This window comes from Dufourea novaeangliae, unplaced genomic scaffold (genome assembly GCF_001272555.1).
Source record: "Dufourea novaeangliae isolate 0120121106 unplaced genomic scaffold, ASM127255v1 scaffold392, whole genome shotgun sequence".
NCBI lineage: Eukaryota > Metazoa > Arthropoda > Insecta > Hymenoptera > Halictidae > Dufourea > Dufourea novaeangliae.
The window spans coordinates 39478-63823 of NW_015374267.1; the positions used below are offsets into that span (position 1 = coordinate 39478).

At 45.4% G+C, this 24346-nt stretch overlaps 2 protein-coding genes across 3 annotated transcripts; both read left to right on the top strand.

Annotated features, from left to right (window-relative positions):
* Positions 1–447: 447 nt before the first annotated feature.
* Positions 448–3582, top strand: LOC107192676 (ran-binding protein 3). The gene is made up of 4 exons (XM_015581996.1): positions 448–500; positions 735–827; positions 1022–1102; positions 1183–3582. The coding sequence occupies exons 1-4, from the start codon at positions 485–487 to the stop codon at positions 2256–2258; spliced, it is 1266 nt and encodes a 421-aa protein (XP_015437482.1). The 5' UTR covers positions 448–484; the 3' UTR covers positions 2259–3582.
* A 5259-nt stretch (positions 3583–8841) lies between these two features.
* Positions 8842–22449, top strand: LOC107192716 (nascent polypeptide-associated complex subunit alpha, muscle-specific form-like). 2 transcript variants are annotated; one of them, XM_015582040.1, is made up of 7 exons: positions 8842–9040; positions 11915–12350; positions 12423–16026; positions 18747–18880; positions 20181–20675; positions 21220–21474; positions 21604–22449. In XM_015582040.1, exons 1-7 carry the CDS (start codon positions 8958–8960, stop codon positions 21808–21810), a joined length of 5214 nt encoding a protein of 1737 aa, XP_015437526.1. In that variant the 5' UTR covers positions 8842–8957; the 3' UTR covers positions 21811–22449. The 2 variants fall into 2 exon arrangements, with proteins under 2 accessions (XP_015437526.1, XP_015437525.1); XM_015582039.1 differs by having other exon boundaries at positions 11915–16026.
* Positions 22450–24346: the final 1897 nt, after the last annotated feature.

A 24346-nucleotide genomic window follows, 5' to 3' on the forward strand; every position in this document is an offset into this window, starting at 1 on the left:
TGAATTTCTTTAGTTCTCGATGAATAGCACAATAGTAGAGCAAACTTTCCCATAGCTCCATTTTTGATGCGACATGAATAAGTTTTATTTTTTAGCACTGTGGCTTTATTGTATATTTGAGGCCATCTCGAATACGAATAAACCTTAACAATTACTATACTATGGATTTTATGCTTTTAATTTTAATGGTGTTTAATAAAATTGACCAATCTGGGTGACTGCTGTGAAACCTGACTTACGTTAAGCTAAATTAATATAATCACGTCAAGTACCGTATTCGAAAGTATATATAATAAAATTGATATTCAACTGATTTCCCATTGCTATGACATTTAATAATTAATCGAAACCTTTTCCTATAAGTTGATAGTCCTCACAATCCAGGAAAATTAAGAACCCCTGCTCCAAACTGCCATTTTGTGATAGCTACCAAAGAATACCGATAGATGACAGTGGCAGCGGCGTAATCACTTCCACGTAAAAAATGGCGGACTGCAAGGGTGCGTTTTGTGATTCTTTTCCAAGTAAATAATAAACTGTTGATAAACCGTGCAGAATTACATGAAATATTAATAAATAACGATTTGTAAGGTGTTCTCGGTATCGAGTTTCCCTAAAAGTACCAGTGTTTCTCGAACCGTTTTAATATTTATTTGCATTGGTGTTGTTCGACAGATTGGCTAGCCAACATTGTTTGACAATCGTTCTAATTGTTTGTTTCGTGTTTTCTCTAGAGAGCAACGAAGAGACGAACAGGCCGTCTTATATTTTAAAGGTAGATCCACCGCAGGAACCGTCGACGGAATCGTCTAAAAATGCAACCAGCGGTAAATACATTCCGATGCTTTTTGCTTCAAATGTGTAACTGTTTTTTTTTGTAGCTTGTTGTACAGTGGTTTTGTTTTTTGTACGTGCTACGTAAATTAGGCTTACTTTATCTATCATTCACATCATTTCTTACCCGATACATAGGTTATAGTGTAGGAACTTGAATTCAGATTAAACTGTTGAATTGTTTCAGAAAAAATGGATATTCCTCCAACAGATAACGACACAGAGGAGTCATCATCCAGTTCTAACAAATCTCCCACGAAACCACATTGTAAGTTAATCTTTAACACTACTAAAATATATACATTGCAATCACAAATCATCAAAGTAACTCGTACACTTCGGTTGTAGACCCTATGTTAGCTGCTTCAAAGTTTGGCAATCAGTTCGGAAGCAATGATTTTACCAAATCCTTTGCTAATAAGAGAAAGACATCGATACTGAGGCCCTCTCAACTGGGAGCAGTGACAAACAGTCAACCCGCGAACAAATCATTTCTACAGCCAGCGAAATTCCAAAATCCGTTCGCAAAGGTCGCAGACAATTCCCCAGAGGAGAAGAACGAAACTACAGACGAGAACAAGAAGGTGGAAGATGCGGAGAAGGATCAGCAAATGGAAAAAGAAAAGGAGAAAGTAAAAGTGAACGAGAAAGAGACAGAAAAGGAGACAAAGACCGAAGAGAAACCTGCAGAAGATACACAGTGCAGGTTTCTGCCACTGGGTGTTAGCACAAAGGATAACGAAAGTAATAATGTAGATAACGCGGTAGGACCGTGTACCTCAGCACCCAGCTTCGTCTTCGGTCAGAACTTGAAGGAACGCGTGGTAGTGGCCAACGACACAGAGAGCTCGACGAATCCGGAGAGCGAAGAGAAGAACGAGGAGAGCACCAACGAGAACGGTTGTTCTTCTGAACTGTTGTTCTCGAACGCACCGGCAACGTGTCGTCCGACGACCAGACCGGGACTGACGTTAACTCAAGCTGCGCAGGAGTTAGAGGAGGCAAACCGCGCGAACAAACGGAAATACAGTGAGGTGACACCGTTGACCGGCGAGGAGGGGGAGACAAATGTTTTGCAGATAAACTGCAAACTGTTCGCGTTCGATAAGGCCAGCGGCGGTTGGCAGGAAAGGGGACGGGGCACGTTGCGATTGAACGACCGCGACGACGAGGAGTCCCGTTTGGTGGGCCGTACCGCGGGCACCCAGAGATTAATATTGAACACAAAAGTATGGCCTGGCATGACGGCGGAACGACCAGCGCCCAAGTCGTTGAGACTGACGGCGATGGACGTGCACGGGGACATACGGATCTTCATCGTTCAAGCGGCACCGAAGGAGATCGAGCAGCTGCACAATCTGTTGCAGCAACGACTGAAACGCGCGCAGGAACGCCAACCGAAGAAGGTCGCGGCCGATCACTGACGATCGTTCAATCATCCCCAGACAACCTTTGCTCTTTGTTACCGAGCACGGTCGCTGACGCGTGAGAAGAGTCGATGAAACGTTTCAAGCTATCAGGCCCTATCTAGTACACCGTGCGCAATAGAATGGCTATGATTTGTGCCTTCCCTTGAAAGTTTTTTTAGATCTTGATTCCGTGGGCAGAGGTGTGCCTGGGGTTTTTGTTTTTTTTCTAAGGCAGCAAGCAGAACGAAAACGAAATCGTAGCTCTTCTTTCACCCTTTATCTCGTACAGACGCATCGATGATCATTAATTCTGATTTTGCGGTTACGGAATATATACATATATAATATATATATGTATGCCTCTTCTAATCATTCCCAATTGATACAAGTTTTCTTTTTACATGGAATTTCGAGGCGTTTTTTCTTTTTCTTTTTTAATGAATGCGTTGGTCTACACGCGAGTCACTAGTTAGAGATTTTTGATAATAGCATAATATAGTTGATACCGACGAATCATGGAGGAAATAACACCGTAAAGGGGGAGGGGGGACTAATAGGAATCAGGAAAGCAGAGTAGCGTCTTACTTTTAACAGATTCTCTGCAAACGGGATTATCAGCAACATTTTGTCATAGCGATACTCGCGTTGATCTAGATTTCCATTTTTCCGATCGCGGTCATAGGAATAAAACGATATCTTTGTAAGAAAGCGTTGTTGTTAGTCTACCTTTATTTAACGCGCGTAGTTTGAAAACGACGAGGAGCTCGATGCACGTTACCCCTACCCGACCCGCCCACGTCAACGAGGAAAATCGATTCTGTTGCACACGCCCGTGAATCTTGTTCAACATTCTTGCGAGCACAACTAAAGAAATATAGAAACGAACGCGAACCACCCCGTGTCATCGCACGAACGAATATTGTGTAACTACTTGTACTTTAATTTGTAAATAGCGCCGGCAAAAAAGGACCGTAAGTAGGGGGTCTGGTTTTACTCGTCGGTGGGCAAACTTGAAAGGCTGTGTGTGTGTGCGTGAGTGTGTGTGTGTGTGTTCGGGGCCGCTCTCCTCTCTAACGATTTTGCTTAGCAATATTTATCAACATGCTACCCCGCGTGCGTACCGTGTGTCTCTTTATACGAGTTACCACCGCCTGTCAGGAGGGGGGCCACAGTCATGATAATCGTGATGACACGCAGGGAACTGAAGAAGAAAGAAAGAAAAACATTACTTAACGCTCTATCCACAGATACGATCCAGAGGTGACTACTCGTTTCTCTGTGTACCTTGCTACATACAGAACAGAACTACACTGTACACATCGTTAATTACAGAAAAATACAGACGTTTGCATAAAAATATTTACAATCAGCATTCATCCTTTTTTATAATTCCCTTTCAATCCAGGTTGCACTACGGTTGATATTCTGATTCGTCGTAAGATAATTTAACTAAAAAAAAAATGATAAATAGGTAAATTAAGATCCTATGTCGAATTCCTCCAGGCTGGAGGCCGCGCATCGACACCACCAGGCGATCTAGAATATTTTCCGCGCGCGGCGCTAGGGGGATCGATGGCGGGCGGCATTCAACAGGCTGATATTTATAGATTCGAGAGTTTCGCGCAAACCTACAACGTTTTAGGCGTCAAAATCCAGTTCCTGTGTCCGACAACACCGTTCCGATGATCCATGGGCCTCGATTCGCGTCCTGTGTGACCGGTACGCGCGCGATATCGCCGTGTCTGGAAGTCCCCGGTGAATCGAACAGAATATACTTATGTGTGTCCTCTATCCAAGAGACGTGCCGAGCTTGGCTGACGTTTACCAGCTACATTTGGTCGTGATACATCATCATCCCGTCGGGAGTAAAGACAATGAAACCGCGTCCACGAACGACGAAGATCGTCACGGATCTCAGACCACACGGGATTCCAAAAGGGGAGCGCAGTTTTCGTCGTACCGTCGTCCAAGTGGCCCCACCGTGTTGTTTCGACAACGTAACGTTTTCCACCTCCGCGAATTAGTCACCCTTCCGATTTGTCAAAGCCCGTGAGGGGAAGAGCGAGAGGGGAATACCAGTGTCGAGGCAGCAGCAGCGTGGATTTTTGATAGTCTACACCTTTTTTTAGATTGTCATCAAGGACAGGAGGGACAGGGGCCCTCTGTGTGTCTTCGAAAAGGCCGGTTGCCAACTTTCCGACTCGATGCTGATAGTTGTCCATCGCTCGCGAGGATTGCCAATGTTTTCTTCTACCTACTCCCCGGACGCTCCGTGTGTGTCGTACCTTTGAAAATATTCAACCGTTAATTCCTAGTTGACTGTTGTTTCTTTTTTTTTTTTTTATAAAAAGAGGGAACATGTGAATCGGAAATCAACGTGACCTGATCGAACGATGCCTATCGAGGTGTCCAAGCGAAGATGCTGCTGGCCGAATTCGAGCGTCGCGCGCCGGAAACTTGAAAAGTTAGGTTAGGCGGAACTTTTGAACGGTAGAAGGCATCGTACGCGTGTTAATGGACGACCAGGCGGTTTCAATGACAACGAACAAAGATTTATTGGCGTTGAAACCACGAGAGGAGTGAATATCAGAGTGCAAGATGATGTTCACCGGTGGCTCACACGCGAAGAGACGGAACGCAGGCGGCGGCTCCACCTCGAACCGGAAGTCCTCCGCGGCGGACCGTAGGAGCCCGCAAGCTCGCGTGGCCGCGGAAGGATACACATACAGGTGAGCCGCTCGGTACGTAAAGTCGAAGGGAATCGCAGTCATTTAAACAGAGGACAGAATAGAACATGTTTCCATTCGTAAACACGTTCACGAACACTACTGTCATTCAGGATGTGATGTCCTAATTACTGCCACCTTAAAATAGTAGCCTAACTTTATTTATTTATTGCACGCGTTGTTTAACTCAAAAATCGTCACAGTTTGGAAGATAATATTATTTAACATCGCTTTCGTTAACAAAAAATGTCTGACGCTCAAATCAAGTGTCCCAATTTAATAATAAAATTTTTTCTATGAAATTCTTTATAGGTCGTTATGTTTTTAGTAAATGAAATAAATGTAGTGACAATAATTGGGACATTTACTCCAGGTGTACCCATAAGTAATCGTTAACCCTCTAATGGTAAGGTGGGTTTTAAGGCCGTACTGAGTAAGGTGGGGTCGGATACGACCTGGACCTTACACTTTACAATTACAGGGTTAATGATAAAGAGAGAAAATAATTTTCCGCATCTAATATTCTCCTGTTATTCAGGACAACAACCCAGATAGCATATAACGCCTTGAAGACGTCCATTTTACGGCCATTTTAGGTTTAAGGCACCTTTAGCTGTCTTCAAGGCGTTATTGCGTGTCATGCGCTATCTGGGACTTTTCAACGCCTAAATAAGGAGGTTATACACGTTTTTAAGCCGAATCGTTCAATTTCAGGACACGGATTCCGATTCTGAACCCGGCAGACCTGCCGCCGTCTACGTCCAGCGGCAGGACATATGTGTACAAGACAAGGGTGCCTAGAAGGGACGTGACCTCGGCGCCACCGTCGCTGACACACGAGAACAACTTTAAGGGAGCGATCACAAGGCGAAGGGGCGCTGTGAAGCACAACAAGGTGCACGTTGTCAGGGGCCACAAACTGGTCGCAAAGTTCTTCCGGACGCCGACCTTCTGCGCCTTTTGCAAGGATTTTCTCTGGTAACTCTAACATTTGCTCTGGAAAAAATTCATTAACTTTTAAGCTATACTCAATAGATTATAATCTATCGTATCCGATCTCGAGAGTTTACTTATCTCTATAAATCCATTGGCGAACGAAGCTTGCGAAGACTCCCCCTAGTAAACACGCGAGTTTATCAAAATGTGGTCGGTGTCTAACGGCGCAGTTGGCCGCAGTTAACAGCGCACAGCCCATATATCCCGATTTATCATAAAACAGAGCGTCGGAACGGCGGTTCGATACAGAGACGTCTAAAAATAGTCGAGCATTATTCAAGTATCGGCCACTTCGCTCGCGAGTGTGTGTCCGTCGATTAATCTGTCTAAAGTGTGCCGTTTTTCTGTCGCAGGGGATTCGGGAAACAGGGCTACCAGTGCCAAGGTAAATATATACCTATACGTTCGAATGGTCCTTATGGCGGGAAAACTACCCTCCGAGACGACCGTTTGAAATCTAGTTAAAACTGGAAGGGTATGATATCCTGGGAACAAAAATTATTCCAATTAAATTTCGGAACATATGTGGGGCATTGTAAAATCGAGAAATCTCGGTTAAACTGGAAGAGTCTGATATCCTGAGACCAATTGATTAAAATTAAATTAAAAAAATTGTACCGAATACTGTAGAACCATAAAAGAAGTCTTGCTAGAGATATTAGAATCTATATGGTATTTTCTAGATCCACCAATCAAGTACAGCGTCTATATCAGCTTTCATAAAGAACATTAATTTAAAATCTCACTTTACGTGTCTGTTAATATATGTAATCTCACGTTTCAGCCTGTCAGACCGCGGTGCATAAGAAGTGCCACGACAAATTGTTAACCAAGTGTCCAGAGAGTGGCAGGGAATCCGAGAACACGATAGTAAGTATCCAATTGATCATAGATTCGTCCGCTGCAGTGGACCAACCATTTCCCTGTGGATATCCCGGCGGGAGGATCTCCGTCTTCCATTGGATTTAATCGAATATCGAGCAAAGGTTCCTCGAACGCGGCCGATCTACGCGGAAAGCGTAAAAGCCAGCGAATTCCGCTGGTGAGATTTGTTTATTTGCACAGCGTTGCAGCTCGTGCATCTCCGCGGGGTATAACGAGGGAGAAAGAGAGATCTAACACGGCTTCTGGATCGTTAGACGGTTCAAGATTTATATGAAACGCGTTAGCCTTCTATTTCCATTCACGATCCTCGAGTATCCACGTGGACGTGTTTGCTCTAGCGGAATTCTACCGGATTCTCAGTGTCCAGCTGGTCGAGGTCGTCGACGTTCAATTAGGAATTCTTCGACAGCAATTTTAGGCACCAGAAAAAGCCTGTAATTTATCAAAAGTTTCTGTAACTGTTCGAGTGAGCGTTTATCGTAGTGGTATTACTGGAAGATCGTCTCCTTAATATTGTCGATAATGTCACAGACCATGCTGGTTCTCTGATGGATCCTTCCAATTTGCCACTGTTTCTTCAACATTTTAATTCTTACCGATGCGTGTGTTCAATGGCAGTACTTGCGGGAGCGTTTCAAGGTAGATGTGCCTCACAGGTTTCGCACTCACACCTTCATGTCGCCAACATTCTGCGACCATTGCGGATCCATGTTGTACGGGCTGTTCCGTCAGGGTCTGAAATGCGACGGTAAGTCCAGAAAAGCTTGTCAATTATCTTGACGCGTTTTGAATAACGGGTAATTTTCGTTGATCTCGAGTTTCGTCGATAGACTTCCGAAAAATGTTGTAAATATTTCAAGCCAGACACGATTTAGCTACAATAAAAGATACCCAAAAGGTGTCAGTGTGAAATTCACTCGTTTCTCAAATGTGTGTATACAGTTACCGAAATATGAAATATTACTTAAACTCATTTGGTATTTCATCGAGACAATAAATTCACTCATCCCCTTCGTCTCGTCGCGTCGACTCGAATTTCAGACCAAAAAGTCACATGTCCATTTCTATATTAAATTGTCTATTCGTCCGAGAATAGAAACAGCGGTTTGTTCGACCGGCTATTTCCAAGTTTCTCTGTACAAGCAACAATAGAGAAAGAAGAATTTTGGCGCGGGGAACCACGAGTCCAACGCGAAACAACGCGAAACGATTCGTCAGCGTGCTTGCTATACGTATGTTTGTGTGTGTTTCGCATAAATTTCGCGTTTTACACGACCCGACTAGACAACACAACGCGAAACAGTACACAGTCTGGGCGTTTTCAGCTTGCTTATTTGTGTGAACGCTTCTGCATGCTGTATGAGGTTTTCAAACATTGGGAAAAATCAAACGCATCTTCTACAACACTAATTTCCATTCCAATGATTTGAAGAACACTGTCTACGACAATAGAAGAATACCGCTACAGTCCACTGAAAGTTCTGCCAATAATCAGAATTTCAAAATACCTCTAATGACTCCCCCTCTATTTGCTAAACAGAAACAATGTCTCTGTGTTCTTTCATTCGCGGATTTACGTAATCATGAGTAAACTGTCTTCCAGATATTTTAAAATAATTTTACAGGTGACAATTGTGGCACTCCCCTTGGACAATCCTAAATCTGCAACAGTCCTTTATACAGGCGTTTACGATCACAAGGTCCCTACGCAAATTCTACGATAATTACAATGTTCTTGGAGGCCTGACACCGTACACCCTACGTTAATGCATATGCACATATTCGTTTCGCAGAGACTGTACGGGTTATTAGAGTCCAGCTAGTATAGTTAGAGACGCTAGGAAGCCTCGTACACTAGACTTCTATTATTACACTGGGTCGCTGGCTTAGACTCAGTCGATGCTGGCTCCCTGAACCGCGGAGAACGTCTGCGCGAACACCTGAGAACGCGCGTTTCGCCGGCGGCGACTTCCAACGCGATTCAGTCGTCCTCGAGAACGGCGAACAGCCGTCCACCCGCGGTTCTGCTGTGTCCCCTAACACGTCGACTCACGACACACATACGTTTTTTTTTCCACACACGTGAGCACCAAATTGGATTGACACGATGCCCTACTACGGAGAGAGTCTGCCCTATTATTATGGCGGAGCCTTCGCCAACCACAGTTCGTTAATGACTGGAACACCTCGGTAAGCGACTCTTTAAATCCCCGTTCCCCCCTTTTTCTTCTTCTGCCCCTTCAATACCGCTATCCGATGCATCCCCTATGTCCTGGTCGGAGCAGAATACCTGAAAAAAGATCCTACTTAGTTTATCTTGTAAAATAATAGTAGGTAGAATAATGTATTTCTGTTTGGGGCACATAGGTTTGCCCCTTTCAGTTTTAATTCTGGCCTTTTCTTTTGTACCTTTCATTCCAGCAGAATATAGTACATATAGTTTTTATTTATCCTTATTGGCCATCCAGATTTAATTCTGGAATGTTCTTTTGTTACACTTCTGTATCTTTCATTTCATTAGAATATAGTATTGATAGTTCTCTTCATCCCTCTCCGTGGAATTATCCTGAAAAGGAAAATGTTTGTTGAAACATTCATCAGTCTCTTTGAAAGACATACCTTTAGTGCAGTACCTATGACATAATCCCAGAGGATGTCGTGTTAATTTATTTTCGTATTCTCTGTCAGACGTTCCAATTTGTTTTTCTTTCGGTGTGATACACACAACCTTAGAGCTCTGAATATTTCTTGAAACACTTCCACTAGCCGCTGTCAAGTGTCCCATGTATCTCTCGTTTAAGTAGAGTGTGTACAGTACTCGTTGTTCGGATACCAGGACCGACAGGCTTCTTGCCTTTGAAACATCGGTCTTTTCTTTGAATCCATACGAGTATCCTTCGTTTCGATCACTAAAACGCTAAACCATTCTTTTCCTCCATAAAGCTTCTATTTCCGTCCCTTTGTGCCGCGTACACCGAAATAACGTTCCAAGAACCGAGAAACATGCTTCCTTTCCTGATTTCTTTCGCTGTACATGGAAACTTCTCTCTTTCGTTCTATGTTGACGTTATGGGGCGGTAAAAAACTAGCGATGGCGATACATTCGAATTTGTATAGATATTATCGGTGTCGATACTTGCAATTAAATTAGAAGTAATGAAAATTCAAAAATGAAAATACTTGAATCATTTACGTATCAAAATTTCGATACTTATGGGTTAAGTATTGATACTGGAATGTATATCGTCACATTGAATATAATAGTAAAAACGTAATGAAAATAGTAGCTCTTGCGACAATGCAGGTTGGTCCACAATGTCCCTATTTATTCTATAGAAATTATTGAGAACAAAGCACAATTTGAGATATGCAGTTAAGTTTTGGAGAAGACAATTCCTCGAATATTCTATAATAAAACGTCCCTCCTTGGAATTTCTTGTTCTCCATCAATTTCTACAGAACAAACAGGTACGTTGGGGACACTCTGTATCATGATCTCGCAGTCTGGCCCGAGTCGAGGAGAAATTAGCGATCTTTCCTACAATTAGAATAACTCTGCTTGCTCGTTTACCAAGCAGTTCCGCGAGAGGTTTCCCCACACCGAGACATTTTGGCAAGCCGCGAATATGACATACGGTCCGTCAAATCGGGTAACTAATTAACGGAGAATGTAACCGCGGAGCGATTAATTCGGATAAATCACAGAGATTACACGGAACGTGGCGACGACGGTGGTGAATAGTCGTGAAAATCTGTATAATATTTAAAAATAGCCGCCCGAAGTCTGGACGAAAATGCAATCACCGCGTGATAAAAGCTTCGCCGCCTCCTAAACGCGTTGCTCTGCCAGAAAATATTCTGCGGAACACCGCAATTACGCGTCTGTGTAACTCTCCAAGCAGCCCGAGGAAGATTGATTGCGAACGAACAGTTTCTGCGCGACTGGCAGACAGGCCATTGAGACTGTTACACATGAAAAAAAGGGCAGAAACTGCCCCCCTCTTGAATATCATCGTCTCAATGGTAATTTTGTGCAACTGCAATGTTTTCATTGTTGTGAAATGTTTGTGACTCTACAATAGACTGACAAAGGGGATTCCTTTGTTTTCTGAGAAATTCAATTCTTGCAGTTTCACGACTTTATCGTTGGAACAACAATATCTTGCTTGCCATATTAAAAAGAAGTTAATAATTAAATAACCTCTTTTCTTACAATTTTGGACTAGCAGAAATACAAATTACAAAATTACTATTGACCACAGAGAAACGATGTTACGTTAGAATTAGTTTCTCCGAGCTTTCTTTTCATTCAAGGTATCTAGCCTATTGGCAGTAAAGGGTTGAAGCATTTCTGCAATGGTTCCTCTGTGTCAATACGCGCCACGTGTACCCATTAGTCGTCCGTGTTGTCATCGTGCATACATACACGTAGAATGACTCCATGAATCGAAGCCTGTCAATCATTCGTGACCATGACCGGGCCAGATCGAGAGCCATCGAGCACAGTCATACGTGTAACAAGTGTTCATTCTCGTTCTGCAACGTAATGCACCGCGAAAACAATCCTCTGGCATTGAAACAACGCGCGGACGGCTTATCAGAGGTAGTCCAAGTCCATTGCGTTCGCTATTGCGTCACTTAACAATGATTCTGTATCGTCGAATGACTTGCAACTACTTCTGAAAGGCTTGCTTGGTGAGCTCACGAGTTGACTGGCCGCAGAAACCGGATCGATCCTCAGACTTTCTTAAGAAAGAATAGATTCTTTAGTCTCTATAGATTAAATTGGGACGAAGTATCGCTTAAATTCGTTGAGAGAGAAGTTTCCACCAGTGATGGCGATATTAAGCTCGCGAATGGTACATTTTCGAATCAGGTGTATCGAAATTTCGATGGTTCTAGGTTGAGTATCGATACTGGAATGTATCGTTACATTAAATATTGATACGACACATTGATAATATGAATTGAAAAGTGTCGACATTCGAAATATCGATACTCTATCGACCATAACCAGTTTCCATGCGATTCAACGATAGAAATTGATTCACGAACTTCGCGTAGATCCTTTCATACACCATTGTCACGGTTCTCCCCGCATCTGTCGACGATCTCCGAGTCGCCGTTGAGCACTCTACGCCGTTACTCGCCGGTGACGGTGCCGACACGACCCAGACGTGTGATCGACACCGCGGACATCGATGTCTCGACGCCCAGGATCTCGTCCGGGGACGGTACCCATCAGCGTAACCGTTTGCGTCGCGATCGGCCGACCATCAAGATCAGATCGCAGGCTCTCAAGGACAATCCAGCGTTACGGGAGCACAACGAGAGACACGAGAAATCGGTGGGTGAATTACTGGTGGAGAAGTTCCTGATCAAGGACAAGAAGCTGGACGAGGCGGAGAAAGGTTTGCAGCTGTTCCATCAGGTCAGCCTGGCGCGTGACGAGGCGGTGCAGGAGCAGGAGCAACAGCAGCAGCAGCAGGATCCACAGCAGGTGAGCAACAAGATCACAAGACGGTTCACCAGACGACGATCCTCCGCTGATATCCAGTTGGATCCTGAACAGTTGGAGAGAGAGGTGGCCTACGCTCAGGTGCAGGCGAAGGTGCTGGACACACTGGTGGCGGAGGAACAGGCGGAGATCGAGAACGAGGTTCGTCGTGGGACACTGATCAAAAAAGGGACGATCGGCGGGCATAAGTCTGTTCCTGGTTTCTTCAGAACCGTGGACTCGGTGTCCCAGGTAGAGGAGGAGGATTCCACCGCGCAGAAGATGAGGAAGAGCCTGAAGAAGGTGAAGAAAAAGAAGAGGGGAACCGAGAAACCGCCTGACAATGATAACGAGAACGAAAGGGAACGCAGGTCCAGTACCTCCAGCGACGTTTCCGTTGATCTTCAGAGCAACGAGGAGAACAGGGAGAGAAAGCTTTCCAGGCCACAGGCGTATAAGATAGAGGCCAGCAACAGTGTCGGTGATTTCTCCACCGTTTGGGTGACCGCGGAACCGAGCATCAGCATCGAGCAGTTCAGGGAGAGCGTCAAGATACCGGTACCTAGGAAAATAAATGTCCATAAGACTGACAGCGCGGACGAGTCCGAGACCGAGGTCGTACTACCTGTGAAGAGGCCATATGTCAAGGACACCTCGAGGAACAGCGTGCACTACACGGTCAGAACTCCAACGGAGAACTTGAGGAACGATCCGATGAAGAGCCTGAAAACGGTGAGAAACGGTGTTACGGTGGAGAAGATGGAAGATAAACCTGAGAGTTCAGTTACCAAGGATGCTTCCAAAGATACGGTTCCAGAGCCAACGATGGAACCGAAAAGTCCTGAATTGAAACAGATCAAGACTGAACTTCCAAGCTCCCCAAAGTCTAAGACTCCATCGAAACTCAAACTAGATCAACCTGAGAGTCCAATTTACAAGGATCCTCCCAAATATAGGATCCCAGAGGGAACAAAGGAAGCAAAGAGTCCTGAAGTGAAACAGACCAAGACTGAACTTCCAAGCTCTCCAAAGTCTAAGACTCCATCGAAACTCAAACTAGATCAACCTGAGAGTCCAGTTTACAAGGATCCTCCCAAATATAGGATCCCAGAGGGAACAAAGGAAGCAAAGAGTCCTGAAGTGAAACAGACCAAGACTGAACTTCCAAGCTCCCCAAAGTCTAAGACTCCATCGAAACTCAAACTAGATCAACCTGAGAGTCCAGTTTACAAGGATCCTCCCAAATATAGGATCCCAGAGGGAACAAAGGAAGCAAAGAGTCCTGAAGTGAAACAGACCAAGACTGAACTTCCAAGCTCCCCAAAGTCTAAAACTCCATCAAAGGTCAAACAAGATAAACCCGAGAGTCCAGTTGCCAAAGAAACTCCCAAAAATAGGGTCCCAGAAGAAAAGAGTCCCGAAGTGAAACAGACACAAACTGAGCGAGACAAGAGCGTCCCAAGCTCTCCAAAGTCACCTTCCACGCCGAAGAAAGAGGACACCAGAGACGTTCCTAAATTAACCAAGAAAGATGCGCCCGATAAAGAAGTCACGGAGTCGACGACAGCCCCGACGATGAAGAAAGAAGAAGCAGCAGCCGCGCAAAAGAGGCCAGAGCTCTCGAGACCCAGAAAGCTCGGTGTCTCGGCCCCCGAGGAGTCCTCCCCGAAGACTAGCGTGCCGTCGAACGGCGTGACGCTAGCTGTTGACCCGTTCACGAGTGAAAACAGCGCCAACGTTACTACGACGACGTTGGTTCGTCTTCCATTGGCCGGGGACGGGCTGCCAAAACAGTCTAAAATTACTACGGATGAAAATAATGCCGTAGAAGCGCCAAAGCAAGCGTTACGCGAACCGGAGTACCTGGCAAACACGACGAAAACCGAGCGTGACGGGGACGACGTTGGTTCTCCGTTACCGGGAAATAGGGCGAACAAAGCCGTGACCTTGACTGCTGCCTCCGCCTCCCACAACGACGTGACTGGCGAGCCAGGTAATCGGGGAATCACCGAGGAAAATCGATCAGGAAAGAGTCCGCTCGATGACGCAACCGCGACGACCAAGAAGGTAACGAAGTCGACCTTGTTCACGGGTCCCAAGTGCGACACACAGACGAAAGAGGACATTGAAAAGACTTCTGAGGATGTTAAAGGTAAGAAGGGCTTGAGTGCTGTTAAGAACAATGATGGTTTTCGACTCCCCTTCAAGATCGCCAAGAAGACTGACACCGATAAAGGAGAGGAGAAAGTGTTGAAAAACGAAGAAGCTACACCGGGGAAGGAGTCTAAAATCCCTTGGAGGAACAAAGTGTCGAATAGTTCTACAGAAAGTGGGCCACGTCCGAATAGGAGTATCAGTGTGGATTCTAAAGCCAATGCCTTGAAGCAGACCACTTCCGTGGACGAGGCCAGGAAGATGCCGGTGGACAAGCAACAGTCGGTGAAGATGTTCGAGGGCTTGAACGGCGAGAGTGGAACGCTGTCGAAGAGCACATCGACGGAGTCGATCGACTTCTGGAGCGAGATCAAGGGCCCAGAAAGTCCACAGGTGGCGAAGGTGGCCAAGGGATTCAATTTCGTCGGTTCGAAGACTCTGGAATCGCGGCAGTCGGTCGAGGACCCCGGCGAGAAAGAAATGGACAAGAAAAAAGACTGGGATCCGAAAATAAGCGTCGCCGGTTCGCTGGTGCTCAGTAACATCTCCGTGATCGAGGAGGAGCAGAAAGCGGAGGAGGAGTCGTGCAAGTCCACCGCGGAGGAGAAAATGTCCAGCATAGAGTCTCCCAGGAAGGCACCTAAAAAGAAGAGAAATCTGTCAATAGCGATCAATCAAACGCCAAAGGACGCAACAGTGAAGAGGACTCCCCTGAGCAGAGAAGATTCCACAGCATCGACCATCTCCGCCAGATCGGTCGGCAGCACTCCAGACACCTCTGTGCCCGCCTCCGAAGTCTCCACCCCGGTCTTCGACGTTTCCCTGCCGTTGATCAACATCGTAGCGGCGACCACGCCAATCAGGACAGATTCTGAGTTCCTGGAAGAGGACGAGGATCAAAAAACTCCTACGAACGAGTGGCCAGGTAGTCTGCACAGAATCTCCAAGTGGACCAATCAAAGTGACCTCTCGAACGTCGACGACACGGAGAAGGACGTTACTCCAGTCCCGTCCAAGACTGTCAGCGTGGCCGCCACTCCGGAAGGTAGTCCGGAATCCTCTAAAAAGAAGAAAGTCGTCAGAAAAAAAAAATCCTCGACAACGAAGAAGAATTCCTCCAGTAAGAAGGACTCCAAGAAAGAGACCAAGGAGTCGAAGAAGAGCTCCACTAAGTCCCAGGACAGCCTGAAACCGCCAGAGTCCAAGACGTCCTCGAAGACCGCGGCGAAGAGCGCACCCACGCCGAAACCGATAGATCTCATCAGGATGTTCTATACCACGCCTACGGCACTGCTGACCGCGACGCCCAGAGATCTGTCCAAGGTTCGTCGAGCCAAGATAAAGAGACGGAAGCACCACTCGAGGACGCCCTCGGTAAGCAGCGACAGTACCGGAAGCACAACCAGCACCGCAACCACGGAGAGCAGCGGGTCCACCTGCACGGAGCTGGACGACGACCCGGACAAGAGGATGAACTCGACGAGGAGCAACGACTCCGGGTTCGACGGTTCGCCGAGGATATCGAGTACATACTTGTCCCGTCTTATATTTTTAGATACAGAATTCCTGCTTCTTTGTGTGTCTATGTGCCACGTTGCGTAACGTTTGGGGGCCTGCTTTTTGCGATTTCTGTTCGAATTCTGTTTACCACACTGGCAAATTCTGCAGAGATTTACCGCTGCCCGGTTATTCAAAACATACTTGCGCGAAATTGAGAGACAGACGATTCCAACGTCTCTTTGGTTGTTTGGAAAGATCTTGGTATTGATGTGGCCTGAAAGAATCGACGATTTCTATATTTTGTGGCTACGGGATTAGATGGAGATTTCTATCGTGTAACACAACCCTGTACCGTTTTTCTCTGTTTGCATGGTTTCGAGAGTAATGCTTGCATGTCTGCCTTGCCGACTTTAACGCGTACTCGAGATAATAATTCGACGGCTGACGTTCTTAACGAAGAGAAAAAAATGTTCAGTTGGACAGCACCCAATAACAACTTGTGTAATTGCACTGTACGGACGATATGATATGTTGGTTTGCTGATGGACTCGTGGTATGCTACCTGAAAAGTAATAATATATATGATTAGAAAATGGTAAAACCGTTGATCCATTTTGTTTTATTCTCACGGAAATTGCTGCCACAGTGTCAACGACACTGCGTTCGCCAATTTACTTACAGGCAGCGATTCGAGAATTCAAAGTACCTTTTCTCGGTCTTCTTGGCTTCGACACCTCGAGGGTCACACTTAGCGATAATTGGTGTTCAGTTCGAGTGGTATTTCCACACCAGAAACGGTCGAATTGTTTGTTTGCAACCGGCTAGATCAAGGACTGACGCACATGGTTCGGACAACGTGGCCCTATTTATAAGACGTGGCGCAGTTTCGTAACAATATATTCAAGGCTTTTCATAACGCCACTGACAGTGCAGAAACACGAATTTTCGAGACTAAATTTACCTGTTAGTAAAAAAACAACAAAACGCGATCGGCCAAAATAGAGACTGTTCCGATGGGAGACCGTTGTAGATTGGTCAAGAGTGCCATTTTGAATTTCTCGTGTAAATTGTATCGCGTGAAAGTTGTAATCTTTCCAAGTAACACCGCGGTTCCGCGTCAGTATCCAAGAAGCTCCGAGAGACGACAGTTACCCGTGATTCAAGGCGTGTCACAGAAGTAACGAAAACTGACAGAGAAGAGAAAATGACAAATCAATTGATCACGGTTCGAACAGATTGCGACATGGCGTGTCATAAGAAGTGCGAAAAGCTCACCGGGAATCTTTGCGGTTTGAATCAAAAGCTCGTGGCGGAGGCTTTGCAGTCGCTAAAGAGGGGTGAGTGAGCATTGAAAATCCACCGAGAGACGTTTGAAAATCTCTATTTGAAAGCTGCCCTAATCCAGTTGGAGACTCGAGGGGAATTTCAGGTTGTCTTGCGACTAGACAGCTTTACCATCTCGAATTTCTGTCATTGACTCACCTTCGTTTGTCAGTTTCCATTGACACTGTTGCTCCACACCACCTATTTACCAATTAAACGAATCGAATTACAGTGGACTCTTGACTACTTTGTAAAATTCTCGAAAGCGGCACTATACCGAGAGCCCCCTCTATGTCAAGTTATGCCGCCGTTGTTCCAAAACAACATGAATTTGTTGGATCGTGTTGCGTGCGCAACGTGGCGGGAAAGCGAGTTTCTGTGTCCGTGAAAGTGCATAAAAGAAGTGGTTGGCGCGGCAATATAGCAAGCCGCAGTATATCAAGAGTCCACTGTAATTATATTTTTGACAAAAGTAATTTTTCGTGGAAACGTACCTGTTTGGAACCGCGAAACTTTGGCTGGGACGGACGGCAGACTTGGCTAACGATTGTCGTGCGCGAGTGCATTCATCTATGACTACGGTAATCCTCCACGTGGCTGTCATAAATCCGTTCACGGGCCAGTAAATAATCTCCGCGGCCGATACACCTACCGTGGTGTACCCGCTGCGAAATCAGATTACCTCACTGTTAAATCGGTAACCGACGCTGCAAGCCGGCGATTCCTACCTGTCCCCCGATCGATCAATTATGTCAAGCTCTCTCCCAGAGTCCTCTGCGCGCGTCACACAGACGATCAGCTCTATTTTCGAAAAGTGTCAACCGGCCAAAATCACGCGCCCGGTGGAGTTGTTTTCTTCGTGCGCTGTAAACGACGATTAACGAGCTTATTAATTGAGGTTTTTGTGCGCAGGAACCGAAGTTCTCGTTAACACTGAAATATTAGGTGTGGGAAATTCATTCGGTGCGTTCGCGTAGGACCAGTTACGTGTCTCGATTTTGAATTCAAATACTTTCTACTCATTTCGCGGTTCTCGACCTTAACCGTCTCGAAACGTCACGTACTTTGGTAAAACACACGTTATGAGATAAACAAAAATTATAAAACACAACAGAACACACTCAACTTATCCACTGGGAACCGACATCTTCTTTTGAAAGAATCTTCCTGTCACGCCATTGAAAATAATGAATTCATTTGTAGATAAATATTGAATTCTGTGAAAAAAGGCACCGAATTAATTTTTACACCTAATATACATAAGGTTATTCCTTACATACTAATAAACAATGCATACCTTTCTACTAATGGTAACATAGTTTAAAGTGTAACGTGTTCGAGTACTACATAACAAAGTTTTCTGCGTGGAAAGTATTTAACGGATGAATTTCATGAACTAACGGTTTGATGTATAATTCACAGCACCCTCGCAATCGTCAGACACCCAGAGGAACTCCGACTCGTCAGACCATTTCCCAAGCGGTCGGATCACACCGCCAGCGACGAATCTGCCAAGATTCAAGAAATACGCCGTCACAGACTTCAATTTCCTCAAAGTAAGTCCATTGTAGCGAGGTTAGAGCTCGTTAACGGGTTTTACACGTGTAACGCTCATCTCTCTGCTAGCCAAAATGTTAAAAATGTCGCATGACAAGATGCTTTTACGACTGTTCCCAGTAGCGATGGCAATACACTTGAATTGCATCGATATTGGATGTCCAAATTTCGATTGTATCGAATTCAAATTCGATTCTATCGAAATGTCGATATTTATGGGTTATGTATTGATATTGGAATGTATATCGTCGCATTAAATATTGATAATTGAATTGAAAAGTATCAATATTAGAAATATCGATACTGTATCGCTATGAGTAGTTTCCAGAAGGCTGGAAAGAGCTTTCCTTGTTCCCCTGACTTTTCTCCGCATGTGGAAGGTTATTGTGTTCCGGGAAACTCGCGCCTTTAAAAAAAAAAAACGTTTTTAACTCGGTCGGTACCAAGAACCGGAGGAAAGTCAAAGAAACTACCGCTCTCGAGGGAGCGTCTTATCGCGAGAATCGCGCATCTCTAACTACCTGTAAATATAGTTTCCGGAAAATTTACGAGTCGCTTCCTGAAACTCGTTGGCTCGGCCCTCGACGAAAGCTAATACGGATCACATGCGTTCAGCATCGCGTGAATTAGCGATGGCGATACATTTGAATTGTGGATCGATATTTGGTATCGATACGCATTAATACCCAGAGTATGCACAGCGATTGTATAAAAATTTCGATATTTATGGGTTAAGTGTCGATACTGGAATATATCGTCACATTAAATATCGATATTTGAATTGAAATTTATCGATATTCGAAACATCGATTCGCAAACGATTCTCGCGGAATCAACGGGCTAACGTTCAATTTTCAAGTTTATGATAGAAAGGGAAGAATGACAGTGCCAGGAAGAAAATTCTCGCCCTCTTTCGTATTCGACAGACCGCGCCCGGTACAACATTTAAATCCAAATAACGATACTGGAAAATACGTTGTCTCGTTGTGTTCGAGCCAACGAGCGAAAATATTCGCGGGAATGTTTAAAAGTGACTAAATTTTGTACCGGTCCACCACCGCAAATAGATCACCCGAATTAGCACCACGCAACGGCATTATTTTTAACGGCCGGAGATAGTCTCACGTGTGCGGCACTCTCTCGCTTTAGACACATGAACTTTCCACCGTGTGCCGTTTCGGGCCCTTTCAGACCTGAATTTCCCTCCTCGTTGATAAAATCAGCTTCCCCGCGTGACGACTTTTGTTTTGACCAATATCATTCCTGAAAAATGCATAAAACTGTACGAAATGTCTGCAGGTTTTGGGAAAAGGCAGCTTTGGCAAGGTGCTGCTAGCCGAGCTACGAGGAACAGAATGCGTTTACGCGGTGAAATGCCTGAAGAAGGACGTGGTGCTCGAGGACGACGACGTGGAGTGCACGCTGATCGAGAGGAAAGTGCTGACGCTGGCCACCAGGCATCCGTACCTTTGCCACCTGTTCTGCACCTTCCAAACGGACTCCCACCTGTTCTTCGTGATGGAGTACCTAAACGGCGGCGATCTGATGTTCCACATTCAAAAGTCGGGCCGATTCTCCGAGACACGGGCTCGTTTCTACGCAGCGGAGATTTGGTCCGGCTTGAACTTTTTGCACAAGAAAGGCATAGTCTACAGAGACTTGAAATTGGACAATGTCCTCCTGGACTTCGAGGGCCACATCAGGATCGCGGACTTTGGCATGTGCAAGCTTCAGATATTCCTGGACAGGACAGCGGACACATTTTGCGGGACACCTGATTACATGGCTCCCGAGGTAGTTGAGATTATAGCACTCTTTCGTTACATAATCTCTTAGCTACGGTACCTTGATGTCATCCTCTTGAACTATCGTGGCTTACTTGTTTATCTGACGTTTAAAACCTTGTGCATTATGTATATTTATTAAATTTATGGCATCTGAAGCCATCAGCATGTAGACCATCGTACCGGCTTCGACACCAATTTCAACTTAGCGGATAAGTTTGATATAATGAGTACACGATATCTATACAAACTCATGGTCCACAGTATTAATGTAAGGAGGCAAACACTATTCTATGAACTGCAAGATAAGCCTAAAAAAAGAAGAAAACACAGCGAGAGAATTAACCAGTCCACGACAATCATTTCGGTGTTGTTCAAGGGGGTGGGGGTCAAAATACCTACATTCTAAATTTACGCAGCGCCGTTTGGCCAGGGTCTTGTTGTGCAAGGGTGTTGAGTCAACACGCGCGCGCACACACAGCGTATCAAAATAACAAAAATCCGTCGTTCTCCTCGAGTATTTATCCGTCGTGCACGGCGTTTCCGCATTGCAGATCATAAAGGGACTGAAATACAATCAGGCGGTTGACTGGTGGTCGTACGGCGTGCTGCTCTACGAGATGCTCACGGGACAGTCTCCGTTCTCCGGCTGCGACGAGGACGAGCTATTTTGGAGTATATGCAACGAACGGCCGTTCATACCCCGCTACCTGAGCCAAGACGCGACGGACATGCTTGTCTGCCTTTTGGAGAAAGACTCTGGGAAGAGGTTGCCCGGCCACGATATTGCCTATCACGCCTTCTTCCAGGTACAACCCTGCAAAACATTCACCGTTCTGTAATTGACCTTGTAACACAGATCTGTCCTTGTAATATAGATCTATCCTAGTACCATAGAGGTTTCCATTTATTCTGATACTTCTTTTGTTCCCCTCCAGTCGTTACCGTGGGACCGCCTGGAGAGGAGGCAGCTGGAGCCACCGTTCAAGCCAGCCCTGGAGCACACACTGGACACCAAGTACTTCGACACAGCGTTCACCGCTGAGAGGCCACGGTTGACACCTGTACCCGACCAGATCCTCACGTCCATGGACCAGGGTGTCTTCCGAGGATTCTCGTACACCAATCCGAACGCGACAGACTGAAACGTCGCGCGAATCGACTATACAAACTGTACAGTTCCACGCGTTGATAAAGCGTAATTCGACGTCGTGCTTTTCCAGTGATATCTACCAAAGGTTACCAGTCCCTCGGGACGCTGGACCACCTTGTTCCCCTGTCCTGGAACAGGAGCAGGAAGAGTTCAGTCGCCCCTTTTGCAGGGAAACGAGCGAACACAGTGTGTGAGTCGATAATGCTCTCGACACGACTTCATATGTCCCTCCGGAGCGGAAAAAAGCGATTGTGACACTCGTCACACGGCCCCTACGCGAGTAAAATGAAGCTGGTACACGAGACAATGTTCCTGAATCGCTTGTACTCGCGAGGCGTGAGCCGACACCGACGACATTGCTAGGTTTTTATAACGTAGAGCCCGCGTTTACGACGATAGAGCGCAGTTAGGCTATAGTGTCCCATGGAACATACAAGGGGAATCCAGTACTAGGAGCCTCCGAGCTCTGTACCTTCTTTTGTATGCGAATCTTCGCCAGGTATTGGACTTCCCTTGATGTTCCGTGGATTTTTTTCTTTTTTGTAAAACCTCGTTCACACCACGGAATCAATGTTCTGGGGGTAACAATGATCTTTGTTTCGAAATAAAAGTATGGACAATCTTTGGCACAGAGTACGGAATTATTCGCGATCCAGCTGGACACCCAGAGATCAAAGAAGAAGGGTCATAGGTGTAGGGATCGCGGAAGACACCCGAGACACGGCGTGTAAATTTCAAAGACGCATAATTACTCCGTCGGTTTATACTCGTGGCACACCGTCGCAACGCCGCGGTCAAGTTATTAATACTCGAGGAGGATAATTATTTCCGTCGCGATAGACACTGGTACTCGAGGGTCTTCCACCCGCGGACGACACCTTCTTCCTGTCTTCTCGCTGCTCCTTTTCCTCCAAGAGCAGCACGCGTTTAGTATGTGTGTTCTCGACTTTTTTTCTATTTCCATCGTGCGAACTCTCCTCCTACTTCTCCATCTCTTTCCATCCATCCGTTTCTCCTCTCCTCGGCCACACGGTTGGCTATCCCCGCTGCTGACTGCACGCTAACTTTAGCACACCGAGAAATTGGCAAACCACCACGTAAGTACGGCTGGCGGAGAGATGAAAGTGGCGGGCGCGCACGTCGAAACGCTTCTCCAGACTTTCCATGATTATTCTCACTAGTAACGGCGATGATACATTTGAACTGTATATCGATATTTACCCAGGAAAGTATAGATATTCGAAATACAATACTGTATCGCCCACGACTAATTCTGATCATCGAATGCGATGATAACGTGATCCAAAATTAAACGATCAATGGCTTCTTATCGACACCTGAAAGTGACGTGACTAGATTAGTACAAATCCAATTAAAGTAGACGGTATTATATATCATAAATTAAGGGGAAAAAAGAGATATCTAAAGTGGTAGTTAATGAGATAATTAACCGAGTAATTGATCCAATTGATTCACTTCGACACGGTTCAGTCATAGCGGGAAATTAATTGCCTCCCTCCCCAAGAGCATCGTAAGATCCCCTCCTAAAGCTCCTTAAACACAAATTGTTTATCTGTCTCTCATCTCGCGTGTTCCCCGTCAGAGACTATTTGAACATTAAACAGTTTTCTTTGAAACGTCGGCAGTCGGGAGAGCAAAGACGCTCTCGCGCGTCGCAGTGAAAGGTCAAAGGATGGAGAACGATGAAAGGTGGGCTTCTGCGAACCACAGAGATCGGATCTTGCCGGGGGGGGGGGGACTAAGAACGAGTGAGAAGATCCTAAGAGCGCGGCTAAACGGCTTGAAATTGAAACGACGAAGATTCAGATAGACGGAGAGCGAACACACGGTTGCAAAAAACCGCGAGTTAAGAGGTTCGGTCAATGGACCCTGAATCCGCTGCGTCTTCTTGCTCAATCCGCTACATTAACTTACTATTACTAACTACGATTCTGAAAAACTGACAGCAGACCACGGACCTGCGTAACATTCAGCCGATAAAAAGTTCACCCAACGTGAGTCTTTCAGAGCCGTTCTTTTGATACAGTGTACCATAAAAGGATTATCACTATAAATTCCCAGCTTAATTAGAAAATGTACAGAAGTGACAATTTCGCCTGTTACTAGTCACGTATGCCCAAAGAGATTGGGGACGCGAAAAAGATCCCCACTAGTTATCTACTCCACCCTGTATAATAGGCGGTAACTATAACATTAAATATCTCATAAACGAATGGTCATACGCGGCTGAAATAAATATCATTGGCTTCAGAATTCCCAGCACTATCACTCAGTGCTAAACCTTATTAACCCTAGATTACTAAACGATCGATAAAAATTACGACCTCGAACGTTGTTACGGTGTGTGCCAGTTGTGCTGAATAATTGCTGTCTTGATTTTCGCATTATTTTTACACCTGACTATCATAAATATTTACACCATAGGTTTCTATCTCAATAAAAATAATATTTCTCCAAAATATCACGTGTTTTCTTCCCCCTCGTAATTTTAATTACAATTATTAAAT

What these genes read in the sequence shown, in the direction of transcription:
- LOC107192716 (XM_015582039.1), top strand. Translation starts at nt 8,958, where the DNA reads ATGCCCTACTACGGAGAGAGTCTGCCCTATTATTATGGCGGAGCCTTC. An exon ending in CGGTTCGCCGAGGATATCGA is followed by an intron (nt 16,027 to 18,746) that starts GTACATACTTGT and finishes TATAATTCACAG; the next exon opens with CACCCTCGCAATCGTCAGAC. An exon ending in CTGATTACATGGCTCCCGAG is followed by an intron (nt 20,676 to 21,219) that starts GTAGTTGAGATT and finishes TCCGCATTGCAG; the next exon opens with ATCATAAAGGGACTGAAATA.
- LOC107192676 (XM_015581996.1), top strand. An exon ending in GTCTAAAAATGCAACCAGCG is followed by an intron (nt 828 to 1,021) that starts GTAAATACATTC and finishes GAATTGTTTCAG; the next exon opens with AAAAAATGGATATTCCTCCA. An exon ending in ATCTCCCACGAAACCACATT is followed by an intron (nt 1,103 to 1,182) that starts GTAAGTTAATCT and finishes CTTCGGTTGTAG; the next exon opens with ACCCTATGTTAGCTGCTTCA.